Source organism: Nycticebus coucang, chromosome 18, assembly GCF_027406575.1.
Source record: "Nycticebus coucang isolate mNycCou1 chromosome 18, mNycCou1.pri, whole genome shotgun sequence".
Classification (NCBI taxonomy): Eukaryota; Metazoa; Chordata; class Mammalia; order Primates; family Lorisidae; genus Nycticebus; species Nycticebus coucang.
This window is the reverse complement of record NC_069797.1, coordinates 55,441,866-55,467,038: the sequence shown is the minus strand read 5'-3', so window position 1 is coordinate 55,467,038 and position 25,173 is coordinate 55,441,866. Positions and strand designations below refer to the sequence as shown.

The 25,173-nt window shown below is 54.3% G+C and overlaps 1 protein-coding gene across 1 annotated transcript; it reads left to right on the top strand.

Moving 5' to 3' along the window:
- Positions 1 to 16,075: 16,075 nt before the first annotated feature.
- NEUROD2 (neuronal differentiation 2) lies at positions 16,076 to 20,169 on the top strand. The gene is made up of 2 exons (XM_053569445.1): positions 16,076 to 16,284; positions 17,408 to 20,169. The coding sequence occupies exon 2, from the start codon at positions 17,413 to 17,415 to the stop codon at positions 18,559 to 18,561; it is 1,149 nt and encodes a 382-aa protein (XP_053425420.1). The 5' UTR covers positions 16,076 to 16,284; positions 17,408 to 17,412; the 3' UTR covers positions 18,562 to 20,169.
- Positions 20,170 to 25,173: the final 5,004 nt, after the last annotated feature.

Genomic DNA, 25,173 nt, shown 5'->3' with positions numbered 1-25,173 from the left:
AGCTGTGCTGTGCTGGGGCCTTGGTGGAGTGAAAGGCCAGAGGAATGTTATAGAAATGGGGTCAGGGCCCACTCTGGGAGTGAGGGAGTGGCAGAAGGGGCACGGCTTTGCTCATGGGAGTAGAATGTCCTGACCACTCAGCTCCACATCTGCCAGCTCCAGGCCTGACTCAAGTCCCTGAGTGTTTGTTGACTTATATACTTGTTGGGAAACAGCCGGATGCCAGGGGTATGGGCATCACTGGCAGCCCCTGGCTTGGCCCAGAGCCCCTCTTCCTGATAGGGTGTGGTGGGGAGTGGCAAAGGCCAGTTTGGCAGTACCATAGGAGGGTGAATGAGAAGGCCTGGAAAGTAAGAAAGTTTACAGGAAGGGCATGGCCCAGGCAGTAACCTTAACAGCCACTGGGCAAAGCTGGGCCAAAGGACCTGTGGCTTCCAGAGCTGGGGGTTGTAAGGAAGGAGGGGGGATGGGTGGGATGAAGGAGACAGAGGAGAGCTGGATTGGTGAAGAGAGGACAGGGTGGCATCACCACCAGTTGCACCTCAGAGCCCCTTGGGGAATGTGGCACCTGAGACTCCTTTGACCAGAAGGGCTTGTTTATGGAGGATCTGACAAAGTATTGGAGCTCTAGGAGCCCCGGCATCAGAAAAAGTTCTCCTGACTCAGCTAAGAAGGGAGATGAGAGCAGAGAATCTTCCCTCTCAGGCCTGGAAGATGAGGTCTTTTGGCATAGAGGAGAGTCTCTGTTCTCTCCTCCACCTTTGCCTGGCCACTCACACCTCTGGCTGCTAAGCTCTGGGGCCAAGAGGGGCAGACAAAGGGACAGACTCAAGGGACAGATAGGAAGGAGGAGGAAGGACCACAGAGACAGGAGATAAGAGAGAGATAAGGTGAGGTAGGAGGAAGGAAAAGAGAGACAGAAAATGTAAGCAATGGAGAGACAAAGGGAGGCAGAAAGAGGAAGAGAAAGCCTCCGGAAGGAGAGAGGCAGGAGACAGAGATGGAGAGGAAGTAAAAATAGCTCAGCATTAAGATAATTGCAGCTCACAGCTCTGCCCTCCGTTAGGAATTAAATGAGGTTTTATTACTTTGATTTTTCTCTCCTGGATCCTACGCGACTTCTCAAGAACTTGGGGAAAAGTTTTTCAGGTGGGCGGCCAGGCGGTGGGGGCTGCGTGGGCGACAGAGGAGGAAGGGAAGGGGATTTCTGGGAGCTGGGGGAGAGATGGGCAGAGGCAGGGAGTGGGGAGAAGCTGGTGAAGACGGTGGAGCCCAGTAGGGGCTGGAAAAGGTGGTCAGAAACAGGCACGTGGGGGGAGGGGGCACTGAGAAGCAAGGGGCAGGATGACCTCCATTCACTTTGACTTAGGATTAATCATATGTAAATGAGATGTAAAAATAATATGCCACTCCTTGGTTATTATTCTTGAGTTAGAAGCACAGGCAGTTGGGTACAAGGAACAAATTCAAGACCTTGTTTGACTTAATTGTGACTGAACTATGGGTCTTTCTGCTTGGACTGACAAAGTTTATGGCAGGGTATCTATTAACGCATCGGGCCTGAGCACAGTATTTTGAGGCATGTCCTTCCCAATGTTTATCTTTGCCCAATGCCTGCCACATGGCACCTGGCACACAAGAGGCACTACATTCACCTTCTCTGGCAGGTAAATTTGGGAGGGTGATGTGAAGCCTCTGCCCTCCTTTTGAGAGTCGGGTATGCTCTCCACAAGCGAGATGCGGACACATGGACAGAACATAAGCTGGGGTGTTTGACAGCTCTGGGTAGGAATCTCAGGTCTGTGACTTACTGTGTGAACTTGGAAAAGTATCTTAGCTTCTCTGTGTCTGTTTCCTTAAGTCACAGCCCACCTCAGGGGTAAAATTTAATAAAGCCGGTGCAATAAGGCGGAGACGGGTGGATTGCCTGAGCCTAGGACCAGCCTGAGCTAGAGAGAGACCCTGTCTCTAAAAATAGCCAGGGCGCCTGTAGTCCCAGCTACTGAGAGGCTGAGGCAAGAGAATCGCTTGAGCCCAAGAGTTTGAGGTTGCTGTGAGCTATGACCCTACTGCAGGGCGACAAAGTGAGACTCTGTCTCAAAAAAAAAAAAAAGCCCTCAGCCCAGGACAAGATTCCGCAACAAAGGTTCCGGCTTCCCTGGAGCTCTAGGGTTGCAATTCCAAAACGTGCCAGAAGGTGGCGGGGTCGGCCAGGGTTTGGGCTCCTAAATGGCTGGCTCTGAGGGTCTGTAGTTGGGAATCACACACATGACCTTGGCACCGTGGAGCTGAACTGGAGCTGGGCGGGTTGCATGTGGCAGCTGGAAGAGAGGCACCGGGAAGTCCCGGGAAGCAGCCTTAGAGGAGCCAGCACAATAATTGAAATTATTTATAGGCTGGGCACGGCGGCTCACACATGTAATCCCAGCAGTCTGGGAGGCCAAGGTGAGAGTGGATTGCCCGGAGCTCACAGGTTGGAGACCAGCCTCAGCAAGAGCAAGACCCTGTCTCTAAAAGAAAAGCCAAGTGTTGAGGTGGGCAGCTGTAGTCCCAGCTACTTAGGAGGCTGAGGCAAGAGAATCACTTGAGTGCAAGAGTTTGAATTTGCTGTGAGCTATGATGCTATGGCACTCTACCAAGAGTGAGAAAGTAAGACTCTGCCCCCCCACCAAATGATTTATATATGCTAACAAAGACTGATAGTAATTCTTTTCATTCAAATTTCACTTTTATAACAACTTTTCAAGGACACAGGCCTATTTTGATGCATTTTTATTATAAATGAGAAAATCAAGGTATTTAGAATTGGAAAGAAAGTTGAGGTGTTTAGAAGAATTATGTAGAATGTTTGAGTTAAACGGTAAATACTCAGAAAGCGTGGGGGTGGGAGGAGAGGAAGAGAAATTCCAAGGCCCACCTAGCCTAGGGAAACCTGTGGACAGGTATCAGAGAGGCAAAAGGCGCTGTCACCTGGAATAATAGTGGCCCTAGGACAAGCGGGCAGTCGATCATCTGAGACATTCATTTACACATTCATTCATTCACTCGTCCATGCCTTTGCCCATTCAATAAATCCATATTGGGTCCTTAGGCGCTTTTTAAAAATTCAACTATATTGAGTTAGAATTTACATGCAATAAAATCTTAAATATAATTTCAATGAATTTTTGAAAATTTTATATAGCATGTGACCACTGCCATGATACAAATACAAAATGTTTTCATCACCACAAAACATCCTTTTACTCCAAGTCCATATCCCCCCAACTGGTTGTATCATAACTCTTAGCACACTATTTTGAGACGTGTCCTTCCTACCATCTATCTTTACATCATCACTTGCCTGCCACAGTGCCCAGCATACATGCTATAGAGAAGATGGAATGAGAAATGAATGAGTAGGTGAATACATGAGTCGTAGAAATTGACAGCGGAGGACGTATGTTAGAGCACTTATTCTGCTGGGCACTGGGCTAGACACTTTATATGCATTATTTCATTTAATCCTCACTAGTATCATTCCAATTTATAGATGAGGCAATTAGGTTCAGAGAGGCTCAGCAGCTTTTTGCCCACAGCCTGGGTTAAAACGCAGGTAGTGTAACCCCCAGAGCCTTCACTTTTTTTTTTTTTGTAGAGACAGAGTCTCACTTTATGGCCCTCGGTAGAGTGCCGTGGCCTCACACAGCTCACAGCAACCTCCAACTCCTGGGCTTAAGCGATTCTCTTGCCTCAGCCTCCCAAGTAGCTGGGACTACGGCGCCCGCCACAACGCCCGGCTAAGAGCCTTCACTTTTTACTGCTGCCTTTAACACATTCAGGACGGACGAGTGGAGGATCGCTTGCATGCACGGTAGTGGACTTCTCTCTAAGATCAGGTTTCTCTCTCACCGAGCCAGGTCGGGACCGACCTCGGAAGAGGCAGAAATCGATGTGCTGAAGCTGCCCTCTGGTGGCATAAGGGAGTACAGCAGTGTCTGTGCCCTGTAGCGCCCTCAGGTGGAAGCTGGGGTGTTGTTGAGAAGAGACCAAGCTGCAGCCCACAGCGGGGGCAGCCTCAGCCCCCGGCACCTGGAGACCCCCTGCTCTGGCCACTGCCTGGTGCCCCCCGAGGTGCCAGCTGAGGCTGCCCCCGAAGAATGCCAGCTGCCGGAGTCCGCCGCCTCCCACTCCCTCCACCAGCCTCGCACACACTCCAATCCCGGTCCAGTCGGCTGCTTCCATTCCCTGAAGAAGAGCCCCTAAAGTTAAAACAGCTGTTAATTTATAAACCAATTTTTCCGTGACTGCTTAATAAATCGCCAGCAGCTGCTCTGCCCCCTCCTCCTGCCCAGGCACCCGGCCCCGGGGGCTGCACGGAGAAGCTCAGAGCTGCCAGCCTGTTCCTCCTGCCTCTCCCCCCTAACCCTCCCCCCAAAAACACTGCCCCCAGAAACTGGGCGTATTGGGGGGAACCCTGATAAACCCAGCTTCTCTGGTCTTCAGTGAGTGCTGAGATGAGGACAGTATTCTTTTCTGGTGGGCTGCAGCCCAAAGGCCATCCCTCCCAATGCCCTACAACCCCTCACCCTAGACTTCCAGGCCCACAAGGTGGGTGTCAAAGGTTTCTCTAGTTCCAGGGCAGGGAAGTGTCCAGATTCCCTGGAGACGGTCCCTTGAGCGGGAAGTAAGGGCATCCCGGTAGGGCCCAGGATTTGTCCCTGAAAGCACAGGAATCTCAATTTTCCATATCAGGGTGGTCCCCTGACAGATGTTAACCAACACCTCTCTTAAGGCTGGGAGACAGGCAGCCTACTCAGGGAGATACCCACATACATCTTAAGATAATGCAGAGGAGGAGCTTGGGCCTTCTGACCATTCACTTTGCCCAGCTTCTTTTTTTTTTTTTGGAGTTTTGGACCGGCCGGGCTTTGAACCTGCCACCCCTGGTATATGGGGCCGGCACCCTACTCCTTGAGCCACAGGCGCTGCCCACTTTGCCTAGCTTCTAATAGCACATCAAAGACAACATGAAAATCCATGAGGGCTGGGGAACATGTGAATAGCAGGCATGAGGCATGTTCTTTCTCTTTCCATCTGCAAATTCCAAAGACACCCAGGGGGAAGGGGCTGTTGCCATTGCAACCTTTGGCTCTACTGGGCTAGGGGGTCGATCTGGCCATACCCCTGTAGTCACATGCTCCATAGGAAAGGGGCAGCAGGTTGATAAAGCAAACTGGCTTGGGAGTTCATATCCCACTTCTACTATCTATAGCTGTGTGACCTTGGTCAAGTCACTTAACCTCTCTTTCCTATTTCCATGTCTCCATTTATAAAATGTGAAGGATAGAATTGTTATGAAAATTTAACAAGTTGATACATTAAGCACATGATAAAAAATGTGACTTATTATAAAGTGATTATAGTATTGTGTATTATGTTCTCATCCCCCTGCTGGAAGGAGCAGAAACTGAAGCAGAGAAAGTAGCAAATCTTGGGATGGGGGTGTCTAAAAGACTGCCAGGGGAAATGGTGTGGGGGCTAGTGGGAATGCTGGGGACAAAATTAAGAAAAAACCCAACCAGGATTCCCGTTATGACATCTGACTAGGCCCTATCATTTTGGGCTCTTTTGTTTCCCTCCTGAGGATCCCACCTCTAGCCCATTGGGCAACCATGGCCCTTCCCCAGCCTACTTCTGGGGAAGGAAGGAAAAGACCCCAGCTCATCCCAGCATCTGGAGCCCCCACTCTCAAAAAGCAATATCTCCCCACAGTCTAACTGAAAGCCTTCCATTTCCTCTCTTGTTCTCTAGTCTGCAGTGGCCACCCTGGTCCCCTCCTGCCCTGCCCCCACAGACTGGTGGACTTTGCTCTCACACAGGAAGGAAAAGACCCCAGCTCATCCCAGCATCTGGAGCCCCCACTCTTCAAAAGCAATTTCTCCCCACAGTCTAACTGAAAGCCTTCCATTCCTCTCTTATTCTCTAGTCTGCAGTGGCCACCCTGGTCCCCACCTGCCCTGCCCCCACAGACTGGTGGACTTTGTTCTCACACAGGTCAGGTGAGAGCCTGGCCTTGCTACATTCTCCCTGTGTGTACCAGAGCAACTTAGTCAACCTCTCTGTGCCTTGGGTTCCATGGGTTCCATGTCTCTAAAAGAGGGATAATGCCAGAACCTACCTCCTGGATTGCTGTGAGAATAGAACAGGACACTACCCACAAAGTTGTTAGCACAAGGCCTGGCTCATAGTAGGAACTGCAGACGTGGCGGTGGAGAGAAGTGGTGGAATGTAGGGGATATGACCCAGATGCCAGAACTAGACTGGGTTCCCATCCCTCTACACACTGACAGCTGGGTGACCTTGAGCAGGTTGCTTAACTTCTCGTGCCCCAATTTCTCCATCCATAAAATTGGGACTGTAACAGAACGTATGTCCCTGGGCTCTGAGGCATCTTGAGATTTTGGAACAGCTCTCCAGCTAAATAAATGTTTGCTGAATTTAATAGTATTGTTAGTTGCTGTCATTATCATCAGCTCCCACTAGAGCACTGACCCTCCTTAGGCCTTGTTGAAGGCGGAAGGTTGGAAAGTGAGCAGAACCAGACTGGAGACCCTGGTATGGGGATCCTAGCTCTAGACAAGTCACAGTCCCCACTTTCTCAGTGGCCCACCTCTGGCCTCCCCCTAGACCCTGGCTTGGACACAAGTAGTTCTCTTTGCTTCCCCTGCAAAGCAGCCAACGCCCTCCCTGTGCTGGGGTCCTGACTACCTCCTGGAAATAAAGCAGGGTCCCTGGGGCCCACTCAAGCCCAGGACTTCTCTGCCAGGGTGCCAGCTGGTGCCCACGGGGGCGGGGCAGCAATTTGCTCATGTGGAAAGAGAAAGCTGAAGGCACCCCCAACCTTGGTGGCCCTCACCAGATAAAAGAGTCTGGGCCTCCCAGGAAGTCCTACTACCCTTCTTCTCCCAGGGACAGAAAGGGGTAGGAGCTAAGATTGGCTTGTCCTGTGCCTCAGTTTATTCAGCCATCTGGGAAATGGAGTTTTCTTTCCTGTTTCCCAGGCTCCCTGGGGCCCCCAAAGCCTCAGCATTGGCTCTCAGAGCTCCTTGCCCTCTTTCCTGTCTTAAAGAATCTGAGCTCAGTTTCTCAGCCCTGTTCACCCAAGAGGATACTGAGCCCCAGAAGGGGAGGAAAAAGCCAACTACAGGCTAGAGACAGCCCCCGCAGGGTGTGAGGCTACATCTCCAAGTTTGCTTAAGGTGCCAGCCCTGCCAGGGTCACCCATGCTCCCTGCCCCTGCCCCTTCCCGCCGCCACTGGCCCTTTAAGAGCCTCTCCGCGCGCTGCCGTCCCGGATCAGCCAGAGAGACCATTAAAATTTTATGCAGAATGAAAATGGGCCAGGTCTCCAGCTTCCTCGCTCCCATCCAATGATTTATTACTCGCAAATACCACAGAACTAATTAGTATAGTAATTAATTAATACGCATTTGCATATTTGCATGTGCAATTAGTGCAGTGGAGTGATTACTGGGAGAATGAGGGGCCCCGATTGTCAGATGTGAGGGGGAAGTGGCCTGGAAAAGAGTTAGTGGGAATGAACTTTGTAGGGAGCGCGATGGCTGGGAGGGAGGGGAGATGAGCAGGGGTGAGGCTGGGGGCGCCAGGGACGCCAGTTGGGGCATAGAGCGGCCGCGCGGGGAAGCGCCCGGCTGGTCCCACCGCGGCCCCCACAGGCCGGTCGGGGGTCGCGACCCCGGAGCCCCCGCCCGGCCAGGCCTGCGGCCCCGCCCCGCCCCCGCGGCGTGGCACCACTCCAAGCTCGCTCCTGATTGTTATGCATTGTGTTTCTTGTAGCGAGCGGAGCCGGGCGGAATGGGGCTGGCACAAGCTGTTTCCCTGCCACGCGGCGGTGGCACCTTAAAGGGGCAGCGTCCTCTTCCCGCCGCCGCTGCCGGCCCGCTCCGGCAGCCACTCACCCCACCTCGGAGCCTGGGCGCCGAGGGCCCAGGACTCCGGCTCCCAGCCAGAGGGCGCGCTTGAGACCGCCCAGGAGGGGGCGCGGTCCCAGGGGGCGCCGGGCACGTGCCGCGGGAGCTGGGCGGCAGGAAGTCCGGGCTGCAAGCACGGATTGGGCGGCTGGGGCGCGCCGGGCGCTGCGCCTGGCGCGGGGCGCGGGTGGTGAGGAGAGACCGGGGAACAAGCCAGGAGAAGGACACCGAGTAGGAGCGAGTGGCAGGGGCCCACTGGGTGCCAGGTCCTTCCTCATAGGACGCCGCCGCTGCTAATCCTCAGGAAGATCTTGGAGGCGGGGCTCCCTATTCCCATTTTACAGACCGAAGATCAGAGAGGCACTGCCGGCGGCTAGTGAGCCAACGGCAAAGCTGGGGTGCTCTGCTGGTCAGTCCATCTCCAAATACTCACAGCGGTGCCAAGGACCAGAGGGAGGAGCCTCATTTAGTGAGGGGACATCAGAGAGGAGTTTCTAGTGGAGGAAGCTCTTCACTGAGCCCGCAAGGGCAAGTAGGACACCGTCTGGTGGAGCTGAGGCAAGTAGGTACAGGGTGGAAGAACCCATGTGCCCCTCCCCGTGTATAGAGGAAGCCCCTGACGCCTGTGATCTGGGGACCTGGACAAAGGGCAAATCTTCAGCACAAATCTTTCCTAGGGCACTCTATTTTCCCTCTCCTTTGCAGGGTCTGCTAAAAGAGACATAGTTTATAATGGGGAATAAGAGCATGGACTCAGCAGTCAGGCAGAACATGGTTCAATTCCTGGCTGTGCCGCTTACTACCTGAGTGACCTTGACAAACCAACTTCAACTTCTCTATACTTCAGTGGTTTGACCTTTAAGTGGTGGTTATAGTAGTTCCTCCCTCTGATGTCTTGACAAGAATGAAGATGAAACTTGTGAAGCCTAGTGTCTGGCACAGAAACAGTCACCATTGTCATTATTACATTGTTACATCCCTTATTGCAGAGAGCTCTGGGGCCCCAGAAATAGGAGAACCCTAAAATGGGAATGGATTTCTTGTGTGACACCAGGCAAGTCATTTCCTCTATGGTTTCTTCATCTTCAAATGTGAAGTTGGTCCATGAGGCTTCTACCCCTCAACTGTTTCCTTCCCTACCCCCCCCACCCTAATCAAAAAGTATCCACCCTTGCTTGGCATAATGGCTCACACCTGTAATCCTAGCCCTCTAGGAGGCTGAGGGAGGAGGTTTGCCTGAGCTCAGGAGTTGGAGACTCATCTAAGCAGGAGGGAGACCCTGTCTTAAAAAAAAAAAAGTATCCTGGGTGGCGCTTGTGGCTCAGTGATTAGGGCGCCGGTCCCATATGCCGGAGGTGGCAGGTTCAAACCCAGCCCCGGCCAAAAACCACAAAAAAAAAAAAAAAAAAGTATCCAACCTTTATGGGAGGCAGTCTTTCCTGGGTTCACTCCTGGGGCTGAGCCAAGAGACTGCTGATTAAATTGAGACCCCTTGCCTAGACTATGTCTTCCACACACACCCTGCCCCAGTGGGCCTTTCAGGCTGCCCTGTGAATACCGGTGCCACTGTGGCATGGGTCACCTGTGCCTACTGTAAGGCTGAGGTGTCTCCTGCATCCACACCAGGGATGGGAAGCATAAGAGAACTGTCCAGAATCAGGCCTCCAGAACTCCCCAGCCCAGACCCTGCCTTTGATTTCCAGGGGAGGAGACTGGGAAATGTCCAGTTCACAGGCAGGTACAGCTGCCCAGAGGAAAGAGAACCCAGGGTGCACCCTGTCCTGTACTCTACCCACTGCCCTGTTCTGTGAGGTCATTGAGGGGCCCACCACTGCACATCAGTCAGAACTTAGCCACTCTGAGAGTGCACTTCATAGCCTGCTGTCCTTTGGTGTCCTCCCATGAGTGCTAGGGTGCGGATGAATGGAGGCACAGGTGGTACTGTTCCCATTTTACAGATGGGAAGCAGAAAGTTACATGATTTGACCAAGGTCAAGACGCTGCTGAGTCTGGTGCTGTTGCCACCTCAAGCTCCCTGTTCATCCGCCTGCCTTCCTGTGCAGACCCAGGGAGCAGAGCTGGGAGGGAGGCAGGAGCAAGGCATGTCAGCTGCTCCCATGGAAAACTGGCAAGAGAAGCAGAAGAAAGACATAGTGACAAAGAAGCTCCAGAAACAAACCTTTTTAAAAAATAAAGTTGATGGGGAGCTTGAGGTGAAATCAGCCACATCTGGCGAGGGCTGTGGAGTGAGGCAGCCCTTTTACACCTGTTAGCTCATGTCAAGTTTATTACAGTTCTAGCAGGCAGATCTTACTATAATTATCACACCCATTTTACAGAGGGGAAGGCTGATGTTCCATGTCAGTGCTGGAATTGGTGCAGGGCTGAGGAGTAAGGAGGGAAGGTTTCGCGGAGTGGCTTCCTGGGGATGGGTGCCCTGCCCTGGCTGCAGCCTTCCATTCTGGGGTGGAACTGGCATCTCCTCCAACAGTGAGAAGACAGGTCTTTGGTGCCATATCCACATATAGAGAACATTCTGTGTGCTGGGCTCGCAGCCTAGTTCCTGCTTGTGCAGTGTGCTGCCCAGAGAGGCCTCCTGGAGGAGGGGATACTTAGGCGTAAAGGGCGAGGAAGGGTGAGAGGGTGCACATAGCCTGAGTAAAACGTTGGGCATGAGGCTTGTGAAAGTGGAAACAGTTTAGAGCTTCTGAAGACAGAGGTAAAGTCAGCAGCTAGATCAGGGGTGTCCCCAAAAAGTGTGGCCTGATCCTCAGGGTGATGGGGAGCCACTGAAGGTGCCTGAGGCAAGTAGGTACAGGGTGGAAGTAGAACACCATGTTTGGTTTTGCATTTTCCACAAGAGTGACAGCCTTGGTCATATGAAGGAAGCCAGAGGAGCAAGGGCCTGTGGGAAATCAGGGCCAGCTTCTTGGAGGAGGAGGGCCCAGGCACATGAGATAGAAGGGTTCTGAGAGATTGGGAGTGACATCACCAAAGATGAAAAGGCAGCAGGAGCAGGACTCTACCATGTCCCTGGACCTCATCTCTCCTCAGGGAGTTGCATATACCCCATACCGGGGAAGGAGTGGGTCAGGGGTAAGAAGAAGGTGGGGGGGTGTCTGAGCCTGCTGGGGCAGATCCTATGGGGCCTCAGGACCAGAGCCTCCTAGCACCAAGCCCTCGCCACCAGTGCCACTTTGGGGAGAATCTGTAACACACCATCCACCTCCCCATGCTGAAATTTGTTCAGAACACAAGGGCAGGGTTGAGGAGTCTGGCCTTGACTGAGACCTTGGCCTTAACTGCTTTAGGAGTGTCTCTGAATAAAGTCTCCAGAACTCAAACCCTCTAACCCAGCCAGGTGTTAATGCAACAAGCGTTTATTGAGTGCCAATGCAGACCTGCATGAAGCAGCATGGCACTTAAAGAGACAAAACTAGTAGCCATGACCAAGCCAGAGAGACAGACAGGTAAATGGATCCTAACAGAGGATGGTAAGCTGCCCTGCCTGGGGAGGTCAGGGAAGGCTCCCAGGAGGAGGTGTCCAGGAAGCATCTCGGTGAGGAATGAGCATGCATTTGGCCAAAGGGAAACTCAGGGACCAGTGCCCATCAGGGAAAGAGAAGTCAAAGGTTTTCAGAGCAAAGGTCACTCCACTTTCAGAGCAAAAGAACAATTCTGAGACAGTGGGTTTTGCTGGAGGACAAGTGGGTCTACTCTATTGTCTTTTGTCTCAGTTTAGGGGTGGGGCAGGGGACAAGGATGCAGCTGTGGTCTGACCCAAGACCCTCAGCATCATCCTTGGCCCACCCATCCTCAGGTGGGGTCTAGGCCCAGAGTGGGAGCCCAGAAGCAGGCAAAGGAAGTTGAAGAGAATCCTGATAGTGAACCTGAGAGCAGGACAGGAGGTCAGCACGGAGGAGGGGGCTACACCTCACTGGCCCTCCCCTCCCCCTCCCCTATGGCACCACAAGGCACGCAGCCGCATATCACCCGTGCCAGCCCTCACCTCCCGGCAACGTCGCCGCATTCTCAGCCACGCCATCTGGCGTGCCCGCCGCTCCCCAGCACACTGCGGCGGGCAGGGAGGAGGGGGCAGTGGGGCAGGTGCCCACCCCACAGCCAGGAAGAAGCTGCAGGTCCCCCTCCCCCAACATCCTTTGGACTTGAGGTGGGGCAGGGGGCTGGGGAAAGGGGTGACAGGTGCTCTTTTGCTTTAGGAGGAAGCTTCAAGCATCCCCAACTGCTGAAACAGGCACTGTCTGGGCAGTGCCAGCCTGCCCCGCCCCTCCCACCCACCCCCCACAGCACAGCTAATGCCAGGAACACAAGCCCTTCAAGGATCTCCAAATTCCTGTCCTTCCCCTCAAATCTGAGGTGGAGGTGGGAAAAACAGGTGGCCCCCTCCCCCCATGCCTTGGTGCTAACTGGTTCTTTATCTGCCTGCCCCCTCCACCTAGGGAGGCCCCAGGAGAGAGATGTCTGGCTGAGACCAGGGCATGGACACCTGGGTTTGACCCACCTGCTACCTGTCTCCCCAAGCCTGGGGCTTTGGTGGGAAATCAAGTCTCTTTCAGCACACTTGCCCCCACCAATCTTATGGGGGGGGTGCAGTGACTAGCTAGTTCTCCTTCTGGGTGTCAGAATGGAGTGGAGTTACAGATTTGTGTGTGTGTGTTTATTTTGGTGGAGCAGGGGGTATAATGAGAGCAGTTTCATAGAACATTCTTGCTGTCCCCTGTGCAAGAGTCCCCTAGAGTGCTCAGGAATGACCTAACCCTTTCCTCCCTTTCTCTCTGCTCCACCTTCACACTTGCAGCCCCCCTCACCCCCTGCCCCCCAGGACCTGAGCCTGTACAAAATGGCTGCCACCCCTCTGAGGCAGCCATTTTAGGTGCCCAGACTGTGGCCTCCCTTGGGATGGGGCTATGTCTCCATGGGAACCTCAGGCCCTTGGCTCCCAGCTCCCCCTGTGAGGAGTGAGTGGCAGAAATGGGGGTCTTCTAGGCCTGGCCAAGGTGCCCACCATCCCCCTTTTCCTCTTGGAGACCTGGAGGGGACCAGGCCCCTCACCAACTCCCTTCCCCCAATGCCAGGGGGAGGAACAGATGGCATCTCTGGGTGTCCTTCTCCTTCCGTCTCCTTCCTTCCATTTCTGGCTCTTTCTGTCTCTCCGTCACTGCATCTCTGCATCTCTGGTGTAGAGAGGGGCGCGTCTGTCCCTGCGTGTTCATGCTTGCTCGTGTGTATGTGGACACACGTGTTGTGCCTCTTTCAAGCCCATGTCTGAGGCAGGCCCATCCCACACCTCCCTCTGTTCCAATTTTCCCCTGGTTTTTATTGTATCTTCTAAAAAAAAGTTGAAATGTGTTGAGTGAGAAAAACTTGTTCCATTTTTCTGAAGGAAGAAAAAGACAGGGGCAGGAGATAGAACTAGAGGGATGAAGTTCTCTGTACCCCCAGGAATCCCCCCACCTCAGGCCTCTTTTTCTCAGAGATTCTCAGACCCAGTCACCTGAGGTCACTCCTGACAGGAGACCCAAGGGATAGGAGGATTCCCCCTCCCCCCAAATACCTCCCCAATCCTGAACAAGTTTCTGCCTTTAGCCTGGAGAGGCCTAGGAGACCTCTGATGGAGACCTCAGTGTCTGAGGGAGAAGGCAGGTTGTATCTCTCTCCCCCAGGGAAGCATTCATTCACCTGCTCATCCATTCACTCACCCATTAATTCATCAAAAATTCCATTTTTTATATAGACAAAACCTTCTGAATGTGTGTAGAGTGGGGTAGGTGCAAGAAATCAATATTGTAAAGCATGTTATAATTTACAAAGTATTTTTATAAAAATAAGAGCTGGTATTTATTGAGGGCTCACTATACTGCTGAATTTGTGCTAAGCTCATTACATTTATTATCTCATTAGTACTAACAGCAGCCCTTTGAGGGTGTAGCATAATTATCCCCATTTCACAGATAGGGAAATCAAGACTCAGAGAAGTTATAAAACTTCCTCAAGGCACTCAGCATTTTTAAAAGTTGGTAATCAGAGTTGGCCAGGAATCAGAAACCCAGAGCAAGTGCATGGAGCCAACATAGCATGGAGCCAAGGGACTCAAGGAGAAGGGCTAAGAGAATTGAGGACCCTGCCCTCAGTAAAGGGATAATAAAGCCTTAGAGGCTGTGCCCAATCTGAGGAGGGGGCTGATTAGCACTTCAGAGTTTCTACCCTACCCAAGGCCCATCCTTTGGCTCTTTTCTCTGCCAAGCCCAGAGATCTTCCATAGATGGGATTCATCTTCCCAAACCCAGAGTCCATGAATGGAGGAAAACTGACTGTTAGCATCTCATCCTTGGATACCAATGACACAGATTGTGGGGTCCTAGGAGGAGCACTAGTCTGAGAGTCAAGTACCTGAGTTCTAGAGCCAGTTCAGTGTTTCACCTCTGTGTTCCTAGGTGACTCTTTTTCCCTCCCTGGGCTTCTGTCAAGGGGCAGCACCAGCACTCGCTTCTCTGAGGCCCCCTTAGCCTTAACGTATGTCTCTGCTTAGGGCTGAATTAGGTCTATCCCACATCAAATCAGTGTCTTCCCAGCTTAAGGCTCCCTCTTGAGGCTCCCTAGAGGGCAGGAGCTGTATCCACCCAGAGGGAAGGTCCAGTCCTCCTCTGGCTCATCTTTCTACTGTCACAGTGCTGGGCACATGGTAGGCATTAAAAGTATAATTGAAGTTGGACGTGTCTATATCCGCCAGAGGGTGGGGAGAGGCAGAAAATGAGGGTCTAAAAGGCACAAATGGCCAAACTGGGGTGTGAGCAAGGGTCTTTCTACACCTGGCTGTGATTACCTGCTCACACTCCACACTCCTGTCTATTTGAGTAGGAGTATGTATCCATTTTCTGCACCACAGGGTGAGGAACAGGTGTGTGTGTGTGTGTGTGTAAGGCTACCTCCCTCAACCTGTGCCATTTGCATTTGTGTCTGGCCCAGTGAGAGGGTTGAAAGGTGAACTGTAAGATAAAACAGCAGTTTCCTACCTTCCTTATCAAAACACCTGTCTGACCTACCTCCCCCTGGCCACTCTCTGGGTTAGTGTCAGTATTTTCAGTATTTTTTGCAAGGGGAAGAGAATGCTCAGGTCTCATCCAGGAACTTTAGGCAGTTTCCAGCCCAGACCCCTCCTCCTCCTTCAAATAACCAAGTCTGAAGGCCAAGAGAGTGCCTCTGGTGGGATGGTCACCTGTCTGACAGGGGGAGGACAGGAAGGGGGAAAGTAAGAGGTTTCTAGACTCAGGTGGTTACATAGACTTATCTCACCAGTTCCTCCCCACCCCCACCCAAACATACAGATGCCCCCAACAACCAAAGAAATATCTCCCTTCGGTTAACTCCACAGACACACACACGTCCCCACAGACACACACACGCCCATGCAGAGGCACAGACATCAAAGCAAATCTTTCCCTTTCTCTGTCTTTCCCTTGGTTTGAATTTCCTTTAGCCACATATGTTGTGTGTGCGTGAGGGAGGGTGGGGGAGGGGCGGACAGGGATGAGGGATGGCCTGGTGCCAACATCTACCTATGGGGCTTGGGCCTGGGACACCCCCGTGCCTACCCTGGGAGGGGGCCTCAGCTGTCCCTTTGTGGCCATGGGAACCCTCCTAGGGTGTGGGGGCAAGCACAGAGGTCCCCTCTCCACACCCCAGGGTCTGGTCCCTGACCCACCTTGGGGGCATTCAGGAGAGGAAATGGACAGAGCAGGACCCTGGTGGGAGCCTAGAACTGGCCATCAGGAAATCCCAATTTCCAGCCTTGCTGCCCCATTGTTCCCATGTGGGGGGCTCCATATCCGAGGGGGGCAACTCCTCCCACCTCCCCCTCAATCCCTGCTTTCCCTGCGTTGGGCGGGGAGGGGAGGGCTGCAGAAATATTTATTTATTTCCTTTATTTATTTAATTTTTTTTTTTTTTTGGAGTAGAGAGTGACAGATGGCGGCGGGTCCCGGGGGAGCGGGCTCTCCCCCAATGCAGACGCATGCCAATCACCGTCTCTCATGTGATAGCTGCTGCCCGTGACGTGCCAAGCCCATATGGCCTGGCATAGAGGCTGGTACCCCGCCTGGTAGAGATGCCACACTCGCTCGGCGGCTCGCACGGCGCTCTGAAGACGCCGGCGCCCGCCGCCTTGAGGAGCCGCTGCCCCCGCTCCCTGACGATGGGGGAACAATGAAATAAGCGAGAAGATTCCTCTTCTCCCCCCTCTCTCTCTTGCCCCCTCCCCCTCCCCTCCCCTCTCCCCTCGACTCCTCTCCGAGGTAAGTTGTCCGAAAGGGAGCTGGATCTGACCCGCCGGGTGCGAGGGGGGTGGCTGCTTCGGCCGACAGCAAGGTCCTGAATCTCCCCTTCCTAGGAAGAGGCCCCGCTCGTTGGGTGGACCTCGGAGGCGCCCCAGGTTCTCTCTCCCCGTGGGGCTGCCTCAGGGGGCTGCAGAGAAGGTGTCTCCGCCCGCGACGGGCTAGGGGGGAGAAAGGCAGGATCAGCGGGGTGGGGGACGCGAAGAGGCCGAGATGGGGGCCTCCCCACAGTTGTCCCGAAAAAACCTGCGACCTTTCCCCACAACCAAAAAAAAAAAAAAAAGAGAGAGAGAAGCAAACAAATTTGGATTTTTTTTCCTCAATCCCGAAATACAACGAGATCTGAAGAGCCCTGTGGGAGGGAGGCAGTTTGAAGGGGGAAGGGGGTGACTGACCGCAGGGGAGACGGACCCGGCTGGCTTCTCTCAGTCTCCTCCCCACACCCCGCTTCTTCAGTCCTTGCCGCCCAGAGCCGGCTCCAGGAGCTGGGGACGCTTCGGCTAGAGGAGACTGATCCTCCCGCCTCTGAAATTGGGGCTGCGGGGGTGGGGGCCGAGCAGGGGGCGGCGCGCGGCCAAGTTGCAAATTGGATTAGGGAGCGTGGGGGTGAGAGCCACGGGAGGGGTGGGTGAGCCAGGCCGAGGGGCCCGGGCCGCGACAGCGGCGGTGCGGGGCAGCTGTCCCCACCCGCGGCCGACCAGCCTCTCTCCACCGCCGGGAGAGACAGGCTTTCAGGGTGGGCGCGCTGCCTCTTCGGGCAAAGATATCTGGTCCCGAAACCCCCACTCGGTCCCCGCCCTGACCCTGAGAAGAACCTGGTGCGGGGAGCGGCCCCCATTAGAGCGAGGGGCGGAGCCGGGGCCCAGGGAGCTGGGGAGAGGGCCTGGGCCGAGATCCCGGGCAGGCAGCGGGTAGGGCTGGGCTGGCTCTGGGCGGGGCAGCGCAGAACGTGGGCACCCAGGGAACCCTGGGCAAGAACCTGCACGAGACTCGGGGGTGGAGGTGATGGGGGGGTCCTCGTGACCCCAGCAAGCCCCTCACTCTGTGCTGTCTGTCTCCCTTCCCGCCCGCGGGGCGCCCTCAGGCACCATGCTGACCCGCCTGTTCAGCGAGCCCGGCCTCCTTTCGGACGTGCCCAAGTTCGCCAGCTGGGGCGACGGCGACGACGACGAGCCGAGGAGCGACAAGGGCGACGCACCGCCGCCGCCTCCGCCTGCGCCCGGGCCGGGGGCTCCGGGGCCCGCTCGGGCCGCCAAGCCAGTCCCCCTTCGTGGAGAAGAGGTGCCGGAGGCCACGTTGGCAGAGGTCAAGGAGGAGAGCGAGCTGGGGGGCGAAGAGGAGGAGGAAGAGGAGGAGGAAGAAGGGCTGGACGAGGCGGAAGGCGAGAGGCCCAAGAAGCGCGGGCCCAAGAAGCGCAAGATGACCAAAGCGCGCCTGGAGCGCTCCAAGCTTCGGAGGCAGAAGGCTAACGCAAGGGAGCGCAACCGCATGCACGACCTGAACGCGGCGCTGGATAACCTGCGCAAGGTGGTGCCCTGCTACTCCAAGACGCAGAAGCTGTCCAAGATCGAGACGCTGCGCCTAGCCAAGAACTACATCTGGGCGCTCTCGGAGATCCTGCGCTCCGGCAAGCGGCCAGACCTAGTGTCCTATGTGCAGACTCTATGCAAGGGTCTGTCGCAGCCCACCACCAATCTGGTGGCAGGTTGCCTGCAGCTGAACTCGCGCAACTTCCTTACAGAGCAGGGCGCCGACGGCGCGGGTCGCTTCCACGGCTCGGGCGGCCCCTTTGCCATGCACCCATATCCGTACCCGTGCTCGCGCCTGGCGGGCGCACAGTGCCAGGCGGCCGGCGGCCTGGGCGGCGGCGCGGCACACGCCCTGCGGACCCACGGCTACTGCGCCGCCTATGAGACGCTGTATGCGGCGGCGGGCGGTGGCGGCGCGAGCCCGGACTACAACAGCTCCGAATATGAGGGCCCGCTTAGCCCCCCGCTCTGTCTCAATGGCAACTTCTCACTCAAGCAGGACTCGTCGCCCGACCACGAGAAGAGCTACCACTACTCTATGCACTACTCGGCGCTGCCCGGTTCGCGGCCCGCGGGCCACGGGCTAGTCTTCGGCTCGTCGGCTGTGCGCGGGGGCGTCCACTCGGAGAATCTCTTGTCTTACGATATGCACCTTCACCACGACCGGGGCCCCATGTACGAGGAGCTCAATGCGTTTTTTCATAACTGAGACCTCGCGCCGGCCCCCTTCTTTTTCTTTTGCCTTTGCCCGCCCCCCTGCCCTCAGCTCCTCAGCGCAGGGACACCCCCACCCACCCCAGCGCGGGGCGCGGGGAGCAGGCCGCGGGTCCTGCCGCTCTCCTGGGCAGCGCAGTCCTCTTACCTGTGGGTGGCCCGTCCCAGGGGCCTCGCTTCCCCCAGGGGACTTGCCTTCTCTCTCCCCGAGGGGTTCCTTCCTCCTTTCTCCCAGGGAGTGCTTCTCCAGGGACCTCTCTCTGGGTGCTCCCAGGAGACACCCCTCCCCCATTCCCAATATCTTCACTTTGGTTTTCTCCTCCCGCTCCTCCTTGCAGGCTCCAAGGCTTTGGTGAGGGGGCAGCTGAGCTGTGGGATGCGGTTTTCCCTCTCATTATTGTTATAAAAACAGACACCCAGCTGCTGAGGCAGAAAGGAGCAGGGCATCCCCCCTTCTTGAAGAGGGCAGAAGTCAGGGTGCTGGGGCACGACCCAATCCCGAGTCTCCGCATTTTGGAATTTTAATTTTGGCGGGAGGGGATGTGGATTGAGAAGAAAGAGAAAGGCCAAGACAATTTGTAACTAGAATCCGTTTTTCCTTTTTCCTTTTTTAAAACAAACAAACATACAAAAAAAAAAAAAAAAAGCTAAGAGGCGACGGAGGCCGAACGCAGAGTCCGGATCGGAGAGAAAACGCAGTAAGAACTTTTAGAAGCAATAAAAGGCAAAAAAAAAAAAAATACTACTACCAATAATAATAATAATAAAAAAGACACAAATATCTATGCAAGGAGGTTCTGACTGAGCCTATCGGCCCGGCCCTGGGATGCCCCTCCCGGCCCGCGGGCCGCCCCGCCCCAGAGCGGATCTGTGCACTTTGGTGAAGTGGGGGGCCGCGCTGCCCCCTCCCCTCCCCAGGTTCTTACAATCAGTGACTCGGAGATTTGGGGCCCCAGTGCCACTGCCCTCCCCCGCCCCGTCCCCGTTGTGCGTCATGCTGTTTTTTAAAAACCTGTTTCCAAATTTGTACGGAATGGCAAACTGTTGGGGGGTCGGTTTGGGGAGGGAGGGTTTGCATGAGAGACACACACGCACACCACACCGCACGCACAAGCAGGCCGGGCGCAGGCGTCTGGGGCAGAAGGAGGTGAGCTTGCTGGCTCTCCCTCCCCGAGGTTACTTCCGTCCCCTCCTGGGAGCGAGGGGGTGGGGACGGAGACCTGGGGGCAGCCTCACACCAGCCGGGACTGTGCCTCGGTGGGCACCTGGCGCTTGGCGATTTCAGGTGTCTGGAGAGGGTTGGTTTTTTTTGTTTGTTTTGGTTTGGTTTTTTGGTTTTTTTTTGTCCGGGGAGTCCTCCCGGTTTACGCCAGGGAGTGAGACGAGAGAGGGCTGAGGGCTCCTGCTGGAGGTTTCCTTCAAAACGGGCAAAAAATGAACCTCTCTTCACAGGAGGCAGGGGCTCAGGCATCTAAACACACGATGCAAAATGCAAACCCATGACACACCCACACACTTACAAAATTTTACCTTCCTCTTGTAGTGAAGATGAAACTCCCGTCGGACACCCGAAGTGCATTGCGTGTTTCTGTTCAGTTTATGATGATTAATAAATATTTATGTAAATGAGATGCAAAGATGGACCCAGTTTCTCACGGTGGCCTCATTTCATTGAGGGGGTAGAAGAGGATTGAGTTGGGATTAGAGCGAAGGAGTCAGTGTCCAGTGACTGTGCAGAGGCCGGAGAGAGGAACCCTGGACATTCCTGGTGGGATTCCCACCGGGCCATCCCCTCAGATAAACGGAGTAGGCACAGAAACAGCTATATAGCTGACCCTCCCAGACCCGACCCCAGACTCTCACCAGCCCAGCACAAAAGGCAATGATAGCCAGCTCTACAGTCCTTCCGTCTGTACACACATACCTCCCCTGGAAACAAAGTATCTTTTCATCACTGAAAAAATGATCAGATTGGGAACAGCCAGTCATTTCACAACCCTCTGCCCACTGTTGCAAAAAGCAAGTGGGTAGAGACAAAGAGACAACCATTTGAGCCAGACGGAAATTTTTTAAATTAAAAAAAATGATAAGGTCATAAGGATAAAATATTAATGGAGGAAACCTCCTTTCCATCTTAAATTTGTGTTTCAATGGACTCAAAGAAATTGGCCATTTTGGTCTTAGGAATGTTGACATTTTTAAGGGTATTGATAAAGTTATAGGAACACCCTAGTGATCTGTGAGGTGTCTATGAGCCTAGGTGCCCACCGGGTAGAGTAAAGCTTGACCTAACCATGTGCTCCCTGGTCCAAATCTGGGCACCTTTTCTGACACAGTTCAGATGGAGAGAAACCCTCAATGAGTTGGGGAGAGTTGAGGGGAATAAATACGCCAGGGAGGAGCCTCTTCCTAGTGCTCAGACACAGTGGCCTCACAGTTCTTTTACTCTGAGCCTCAGAGGCAGAGGCAGCTCTGAACAGGCTACCCTGTAAAGGTCCCTTCTCCCCAGCCCCCAGCACTGTACCCTAGTCCTGGAATACGTGAGGAGGGAGCTGAGAACCAAAGACCTCCATCCTAAAGCCTGAACACCCTTAAGAATCTCCCAAAGGGCCTGTTTCTGATGTTGCTTACTTAAATTGTTTTTCTTAAAACACTGTGTTTATTTTAGAGTTGAAATGGGGTTTTTGGTCTTGGGATTGAGGATCGAGGCCAGGCTTGCTAAAGCTTTAAAAACTGGAAGGGAGATCCCAAAATGAGATTGCCCTGACAGGCGGGAAACAGAAAGGTAGTTGAAGGAAGTCCTAAATGTCAAAGAGTGGATCGAATCATACTGTGTGAATTTGAGCTCATTGGTTCCCCTAAATGTGTACCCCTTAACTACTCCAATCTCTCCAGTAGAGAGGACCAGGCTGTGAGAGCGCTGGGGGCCCAGAGCTGTCCGCTCCACGGTGCTGACCCTCGTCTAGCCTTTCCCCTTCTAACTAAGGTGGAGGTCCCCTGGGCCTGGCTCTGGGGAGTGGTTAGCATGAGACCCTTTCCAACACACTGCCAGAATTCTCCAACAGTTTTCAGAGAATTTCACTGGAATTCTTGGAAAATTTCACTGCCTTCTCTGGAATTCTCTTGGGATCACTTCTTACAGCAAGGTCACAAAATAGGCCCTCTATCCCTTGTCTTCAGGGTCTTACAGACCTCTGATTCCCTCCTATTTGGGTGAGAAAGGATTGGGCCAATCTTCCTTCTCCCTCACCTCTTGAAGGGAGTGTGGAGCAAGGTGCGCATTCCATGTTCTAACCTGAAGAAATCTGGTCTGTGCATGGTGAATGGCACAGGGCAAGGCCTGGCAGGAACAACTAGAGAGAAAAGAAACTTGGCACTCATCCAAGACCTGATTCTTAGTCTGCCCTGGGAACAAGGCTAACTGGGCTTCTCTCCCCCTCAGTCCATTTTCCAGAACCTGCTCTGAAGTCCAGGCTGGGCAGGATCCAGGTGTCTTGGGGCGGAAGCAAAAGATCCCTCCAAGTGACTCCCCTCGCTAGATCACAGACGTCTAGCATCAATTTTCCAGCTACCCCAATACTGCTCCATTATGTTTCTGAAGCCAGATTCCAGCTTCTTTCGAAGGAAGTTAACAACTCTTGGGCCACAGCATCTGTTATCCGTGGGACAGGGCACATGGGCCCCTTTGGGGACAGATATCCCCAGCATCCCCATTCCTGTTTCTTGTGAATGCTGTGCCTGCTCCAGCCTTCCCTTTCCTGATTCCTGACCCTTCCCCCACATTCCTTGCACTCTGGCTGTGCTCCATCCTCTCACTGCCCTCCTCCCCAATGCTCAACTTCCCTGGTGAGATGTCAGAGATGAGCAGGAGAAGAAAATGTGCAGGGACACCTGGCCCCAAATGTCTCCTCCCCTCCTAGGGCTCCTCTCTCACTGGCTTTCCCCGCTTGTACACACACCCAGAGAAGCATCAGGAACAGGAGAGGGGAGGAGAAAAGGGGCCAGCACAGTACTGTGGGGGGCCAGGGAAAGAAGGGAGGAGCAGAGATGACACTCTCTTTGCCCCACCTTGAGCAGCGGGATCTCTAACCTGCCAGCACAACCCCTGGACTATCGAACCCAACCCATCGGCCCTAGAGCCAGGTTCAATCAGGAGGGAATGTTCCCTCTGATTTTCCAGCCCCCATTCCAAGTCCAGAGTTTGGATATTGACAGAAAAAGAGGTATCCCTGAACCCAGGCCATTTGCCCTTCTGGTGGGAAAGGAAGGGAAACCCATTGCTCCCCCTCTCCACAGCTTCTAACTCTATCCCAACCATGACCTGGACAGTGAGCCACTGACCCTCAGTGAATGTCTCAGCTCTGATTTTGTCACCCAAGGAGACAGTCCAATAAACCACTAGGGGAAACTGAGCCCCATGAAGTGTTAGCCACAGGGAAGCTGTCACATTCCAGAGACTCCACGGACTTATGTTTGCTTCTCTCTTTCCTTTCCTGGGAAAGCCCACAAGCTGGTGGATGCAAGAATTTCTGGGCAGAGGTCAGGTATTTCGTTCTCTCTTGGGCAATGCTTGCTTCCTCTTCCTCCTCCGAATCAGTAACATGAAGACATCTACTACTGGAGGGAGTCCGTGGATTTGAGGGAGGCAGTAAGACTAAGGTATGGTTCTACATTCCACAGTTTAGAAGAAAGGGAAAGACTAAGGTATGGTTCTACATTCCACAGTTTAGAAGAAAGGGAAAGACGGGCCAGACCTGACCAGCCTTGGCCTCCACCTCTTCTCCCAAGCCCCTGTGTGACAGAGGAGCAGCCTGCCCTTGTCGGCTCCAATGTGCTCAAAGGAGAAAGCTTCTTTTTGTGGGAGGTGGGAGGGGGCAGATGGGCTTCTGCTGTCAGAACAGGCTTCTCAGCTCACAGCCCAAGACACTGTCATTTTTTCTTCTTTCAGGGCTGGGGCATCCAGGTGCTGGTCACCGGCCCCAAGCAGAGGTGACACCTGGACTTGGAGAATCCTTGAAACCCTGCCTCGGTTCTGAATCCTGAAGCAGCCTTTCTGTCCTGAATCTTTAGAAATTCTCAACAAAGTTTCCCTGGGTGAGAAGTAGTAAGAAAGGGTGAAGCTGCCTCTGGAGGGCTGTTCTACTCCCTGAAAGTTTCTCCATCCTAAAGCACCTGCATAAAAGAACCAATCCTGGAGTGTGGAGGCGAGAAAAAGGCCAAGACCGAGGAAAGCAACGGTTTCCCGAGGGGACATGCCAGGAGCGGAGTCGCCTTAGCCCTCTAGGGCAGGGAGAGGAAGCTGGGGTGCGCCAAGGGGAGAGAACGAGGGAATCCCCAGAAGCTGCCAAGGGAGCAGAGGCATGGCATTGGGTGGAGACGTGCACCTGAGTGTGGCTCTGGCGCCACCAACTCTCCTCTGCCGGTTCCAGCGCAGGAACAGAGCGCGGTGTCCCTGGGCTGACTGGGGCTGTTCCATACCAGAGTTTCTGTCTGGTGCCCAGTTATTCGACCCTCTTTCTCGGCCTCTCTCAGCGCCTGTCTGTCTCATTCTTCTTCTTGAGATTAATCGAATTAGGAACGGTCTTTCCGGGGCTCTCCCACCTCCCGCCAGAGGACTGCGTTGGCCAGGAGGCCATGGCCACAAGGTCAGGTCCCGCCGGGCCGCAGGAACCCCCAAATCCCTTTGGGAACCCGAGTGCCAGTTCCTACCCTCAGCCAAGTCTTCTGCCAAGGGCACAGCTGGGCGGGGTCTGGGCAGTCAGCCCGGCTTGGGACATCTGTTCTCGCCAGAGTCGCATTAAAGGCAGGGGTGGGGGCGAGGGACTCAAAACCAAGCCCTCAAGCTCAAGCCGATGCCCACTTTCTCAACCGCAGGTGGAGGCAGGAGGAGACACCAGGCTCGCATAGTTCTTTTTCTTCTCCCTTGAGAACAGTGTGAGAATTGGGGTGGGGGCACATGGGGCATTCTCGTTTCTCTTCATCTCTCCCACTTCCCAATCAGATGCCACATACGGCCACACTCCTGGAGGGCAGCAGAGTATTGCTGCCCTTCCGTTGCCAGAGCTGCGGGGGAGCCCCTGGAGGTGCCAAGGCGTGGAACACCGCGGAGGCTGCCGGCCGGCCAGCGCGGAACGGATCCCGCTTGCAGCGAAGTCGCTCGGCTGGGCTCTGAAGCTGAGGCCCGGGTGGCGCAGGGGGAGCGTTAAAAACAACTCAATTAAAATATCGAAAACATTTGGGTTATAGGGGTGGGAGGACAGTGCTTTAAAAATATATCAAAAGAATCACAAAGCCCCTAAGCAAAACCAAACCAAAATCCTTAACTGCTGATCATTTTGTAGAAAAAGAAAAAAATCCCTCAGACATTTCTCCCCCGGTGCTGCCGCGAAAAAAGCTCCCGCCTGGCCAAGCCCAGCGCCCCAGCGCCCCTTCACCACCCCAGTGCCCTGGCACTGAGCCCAGGTCGCCCCCTGCCCACCCTTCGCTCCGCGTTGGTGGTAGTCTGTGCCACTCAGCCGGTGCCCGGTGCCCGATGCCAGGCGCGGGGGGAAGGCGGGGAGGAGCCGAGGCTCCAGTTTAAATTCCATGGCATCTGTTCATTATTATA

What these genes read in the sequence shown, in the direction of transcription:
- NEUROD2 (XM_053569445.1), top strand. Translation starts at nt 17,413, where the DNA reads ATGCTGACCCGCCTGTTCAGCGAGCCCGGCCTCCTTTCGGACGTGCCC.